Raw genomic sequence first — 4,902 nt, forward strand, 5'->3', positions numbered from 1 at the left:
GCTGCTGAGACACACCGTTGGCCGGTCGCGGCGGTGTGCCCGCCTCGGCCACAGCTGGCACAGGAGCGGGCAGCGTGCCCGGCACCGCCGCGGGCGAGAGGCCCACCGCAGCGCGCAGCGGCTCAATGCGTCGCAGTACAGCCTCTATGTCGGGGCGCTGCGCTGGGTCCACTGCAAGGAGGTCCCTCACAAGAGCACGCAGCAGGGGGTGGCGCCCCGGGGGCATGTCGTATTTGCCGTTGATGACGGCCAGCTTGCTGTCACCCTGGAAGGGCAGGCGACCAAAGCCCAGCACAAACAATAGCACACCCATGGCCTGGGGAAAGGGCGAGGATGCGGCAGCGCAAGCGCGTGCGTGTTTTGTCCTCAATGACGAAAGACGACACCACAGGAAGCGCACCAGTAAGCGATCATGTTGACAGCCCCGGGCGCTAGCCCTGGAGTCACTTTGCCCACAAGGGCTTTGCTGAACCCTGCCACCACCCACGCTCTGGTAGGCTCCCTGCATCCCTTCATCCCAACCCCTGAAGTCGGACAAGCGCATGTGTGTGTAGGGGAAAGGAAGTGGAGTGGGGCGTAGGGCAGCAAGATCAGGGCATTGATGCTCACCCAGATGTCCACCTTGGTATCGATGAGCTGGCGCTGCAGGCCAAGGTCCCACATCTGAAAGGAGTGGGGTGCGGGGGAGAAGGAGGTGGTTGGGGAAGGGTGGACATCATAGCAGGGTGGTCAGCAGAGCCACGCGTCAAACACGCCGGCAAGGTGAGCGAATAGCTGCCATGCAGTGGGCAAAATGAAAGACAGTTGCATGGGCAGAAAGTTGGTCCAGCCATCGCACGAGATTAGGGCTTGACCAACAGCCTGTGCACGACGCCAGCTTGCGCGCCTGCCGCTCCCCCTTCCGACCCCGCGCAACCTCACCTCAGGCGCTCTGTACGCGGGAGTGGTGTGCTTGCGGATGACGTCCTCCTCCGCCGCGATCTCCGCGACCGTGGAGTACACCATGGCACGGGCAGTAGCGCTGCCAAAGTCGCACAGCACCCAGGTGCCGTCCTCCACCATCAGCACGTTCTCAGCCTTGAGGTCCCTGGGTGGGGCAGGGGGCCAGGGGGGCGGGGGCGCTCAAGGCCCAGGCCAGGGCTTAACAATGTCGTTGAGGGTCAGGGGTGTGCTCAGGTGCAAAACGCGCCTGTGGAGCACGCCAGGAGGTTGAGGTGAGATAGCTGCAAAGCTGCCGCATATCTGAGTTTGCTGCGCCCCACTCCGCCGCACAAGATTAGCCTTGCCACTCGTGCCCACACCTGTGCGCCAGGGGAGGGCTCTGGCGGTGCATGTGCGCAATACCCGCAGCCACCGCGCTGAAGACGGCCACGGCGCTCCTCTCGTCCAGAGCAAAGTTGGAGCGCTGCATGGCAGCCAGGAGCGTGTCGGGGCAGTGGTCCACCAGCAGGAAGCCGTCGGTCTCGGCACCCTTGGGGCCCGCAAATGCGGCCGCGTGCAGCCGCAGGATGTTCGGGTGTCCCCGCAACTTGGGCAGCGGCAGAGGGGTAGGTGGGCAGGCGGGGTTTAGACAGGATTTTGGCAACTAATTGTGTCCCAAAGCACAGTCGCGCTGTCCTGCACTGCAGCGTGACATGGCACCCGGCCTTCGTTCCTGCAGCACCCGTCCCAGGCAACCCCTCCGCCCCCACCCCTCACCCGCGCCATGGTCTTGGCCTCCCGCTGAACCTCCGCAATGTGCTCCTGATCACCTGCCAACCGCAGGTGCTTCAGCGCATAATGCCGCCCCGAACCGTCGGCCACGCGATAGATGTCTGAGTAGCCGCCCTGGCCGACCTGCGCCTCCACGCGCACCTTGGGCGGGGAGGGGGGCAGGCGGGGCGGGTCGGTCAAGGCAGAGACAAAGTTTGAGTTTTGTAAACAAAAGTGCGTGAATGCACACTTTCTTGGGCTTGGGCTCCAAGAGGCAGCAGCTGTGGGCGAGGCGGTTGAGGTGGTAGCGGTGTACACTGAATCCTCACTCCCAAGTGTCAGCTGCCCCACACAGACCCACACCCACTGGAGGCGCTGCACTACCAGCCCATGCCCCTTATGCCGCCCGCCCCACCTGCATTGCGCCAACCTGAACCTGTTTCCCCACCAGCGGGCCTTGAGGCTCACGCCGGCTCTGTCGTGTTGAGGTGCAACAAGCAAGCAGGGCAACTCGGTCAGCAGGGTGCACAGGCGCTTGCAGGGCGTGGCGAACCGCAGGGTCCAGACATGCATGCTGATGCGACACCACCAACAGCTCAATCTAGGTCCCTGCCTTGTGATTGAAGAGCTGCTTCATTGCTCCGATGGTGTGACCTTGCCGGCGACGGGCGTTCCCGGCGCCTCGGCCGCTCCGCACTGTCTGCCCTCGCGAGAACCACTGCGCACGCGTGCACTCGCCACAGCTCCGAAACTGTGCGCGGGGGCTCCTGGGTACCGTATTCGGATTAGCTAGAAGTCAGGCTGCTCTTCGATGTCATTGCTGTTGGTTCAGTGCCACAGCCTAACAGCAGGCACAAAAGAGAGTAGAAGCCACCAATTTTCGTAAGAATGTCCGTCTGCAGGGAACTGTGCTCGAAGCCAAGTGGGCGCCATCATCCATGGATGGCTAGCAGCTCGAGCTGCAGCCTCCTTCGCCAGCGGACCGGCGCTCAAATTTCTGCCATACCGTAACGACTGAACGTTCTCAATCACAATAAAGCTTGAGTCGATCGGGTACGAGTCCGCGTTGCTTGTCGAAGATCACGATGTCCTGCATGTGACACAGCGTGTAGTCTTGAGCACGAAGCTGAGCAACTCGTATTGAATCGGAGTCGTCACCTCTAGGGGTCAAAATTCGCAGCACGGGTAGAGGGGTAGGATTGCGGCGGTGCGCTGTGGGCGTGCAGCCGCTGCTGCATCGGGCTGGCCGGCACGATGGGGACAGCTTGGGATCGCGAGAACGATTTCAGGTATGCTTGTCTTGCGATGCCCATGGAGCTTTCCAAGGGTAGGGCATGGGGATTGTGCTAGCGGTGTCATGCTGCCGTGCTGCCGTGCTGCTGTGGTCAAGTGCAGCGCCCCGACCCATCTGGGGCTGTGCCGGCTCTGCGTTGCACTGTTGTGGCCGGGCAGGGGCTGCCTGGAGCGGTGCGTAAAGAAGCCCAGTGCCAGCGCAATTGAGGAGCTGGCGCAGATAGCAGTTGACGACCACAAAGTGGTAAGCATGCTGCGCCCTACATGGAAGCCCAGCGGCACATTACAGGTGGCCTGTGCGCAGAGTCACAAGGCACTGCGCGGCGCAGGGTGGAGCGAAGCGAAGGGCTTTACTGTGATTTATGGTTGCCATGTCACACTGCGGCATCAGCTACAGGGGGCCGCTGCACCTGGTGCTTGCGCAGCTCAAAGTGTGCTGCCCTGTGCTCCAAACCTCCCCGCGGGCGCAGTGCTACAAGGTGGTTCCGGCGCTTTTTGAGCGGCAGTTGCGCAAGAGCCTGGTCGCGTCACAGCGCGTCAACGTGCTGTATGCAGTGCACAAGGTGCTGCGGTCCGCCAAGAAGCAGCTGCGCAACAAAAGCAGATATCGTGAGCATGGCGCCCGGGCTAGGGCGGCAAAGCTACCCGGCAGCCGCCGACTGCTGGTGCAGCCCAGCCACATCAACAGCGCTGAGCTGGCGGGCGTGCACCGTCCAGCTGTGGATTTCAGCATGCCCTGTGGGCTGGCGCCTGCCACCTTGTTTCCAACCCTTGACCCCTGCCTCCGCTCGTTTGTGCCCTTACCAAACAGCCGAGCGCTTTGGCGCGTTCTTACCCAGCGCGATTGAGTCAATTCTGGCGGCCCCGGATGCCACGCCGGACGAGACGGTGCGGGAGAGTCAGGGTGGGCTTGGTTGGTTGGCACATAGTGATGGCGCTGGCAGACAACCACATGGGAGCCGGGGTTTGCAACCCATACCCTTTATGGGTGACTCACTGGCTGCCGCCTCAGCTTGTGCTCATAAGCCTAGAGACCACCTCACCGCCCCACTACTCGCCCCAGGCCAAGCTGCGCAAGCTGGCGTCCTCGTGGCGCTCGCAGGACGTGCTGGAGGGCAGCGTCATGGCGGCCATTGACGCGCTGCTGCCACCAATTACGCCCGGCGGTGCCAGCGCACACGCCTCTGATTTTCAGCAGCTTGTGGGCAAGAGCGGCCGTACCTCGCAGCCAGCAGCCGGGAGTGACAGCAGCAGGCAGGCCAAGAGGCAGCGCGCGGAGCCAGGCATGGCGGGGCACACGGCTGGCAAGGCCAACGGGGGCTCCTTACCGCCCCCCCAACAGCTCGGTGCTCCTCCGCCCCCGCCACAGCTGTCCCCACCACCCCACCTGCAGCAGACTGGGCGGGCCCTGCCGATCCCCCGCCCCGAGCAGCAGCAGCAAGATCAGCAGCAGCACGCAGCAGCAGGAGCAGCAGCAGCAGCAGTAGCAGCAGCAGCAGCAGCAGCGGTAGGGGTGCACTGGGCCGCGCCGGGCCCCCCTGCTGAGGCTTATGACCCCTTCACCGCGGCGGAGCCTGTACCCTGGTCTACCAGCGTGCAGCCGCCCCCTCCTCCTGGGCCCGGGCCACGTGCCATTGAGGCTGCAGCAGCGGCTGTAGCAGCGGCGGCAGCAGCGGCAGCGGCAACGGCAGCAAGGGGCGCCGCCCCTGCCGCCGACAACGGTGATCTGGGCAGGGCGGGTACGCCCACAGCGCCGCCTCAACAGGTGGCTGTCACCACGCCAGTGCCGCGGCGGCAATTTGGGCGCAAGGCCCTGCTGGCGGGCCAGCCACCATCTGTCCAGGCCCAGACAGCGCAGGCACCGGTGGATATGCCCGAGTTGCCGTTGGAACCAGCGGGGCCGCCACCCCCACCCCC

General features: G+C 64.2%; 2 protein-coding genes across 2 annotated transcripts in view; one reads left to right on the plus strand and one right to left on the minus strand.

Annotated features, from left to right (window-relative positions):
• Positions 1–2,113, minus strand: part of MNEG_1391 (hypothetical protein) — a gene marked incomplete at both ends in the record, with an annotated part of 2,396 nt that extends 283 nt beyond the window's left edge. The window contains 6 exons of the mRNA XM_014050133.1: positions 16–316; positions 610–663; positions 922–1,087; positions 1,302–1,528; positions 1,699–1,854; positions 2,108–2,113. Coding sequence (XP_013905587.1) covers positions 16–316; positions 610–663; positions 922–1,087; positions 1,302–1,528; positions 1,699–1,854; positions 2,108–2,113 — 910 coding nt within the window. The remainder of the gene's footprint in view (positions 1–15; positions 317–609; positions 664–921; positions 1,088–1,301; positions 1,529–1,698; positions 1,855–2,107) is intronic.
• Positions 2,114–3,356: 1,243 nt separating this feature from the next.
• MNEG_1392 (hypothetical protein) lies at positions 3,357–3,594 on the plus strand (the record flags this gene model as incomplete). The annotated part of the gene is made up of 1 exon (XM_014050134.1): positions 3,357–3,594. A coding segment is annotated over one exon (238 nt), but the record flags the coding sequence as incomplete, so codon positions are not given.
• Between the last annotated feature and the right edge of the window lie 1,308 nt (positions 3,595–4,902).

This window comes from Monoraphidium neglectum (genome assembly GCF_000611645.1).
Source record: "Monoraphidium neglectum strain SAG 48.87 unplaced genomic scaffold scaffold00137, whole genome shotgun sequence".
NCBI lineage: Eukaryota > Viridiplantae > Chlorophyta > Chlorophyceae > Sphaeropleales > Selenastraceae > Monoraphidium > Monoraphidium neglectum.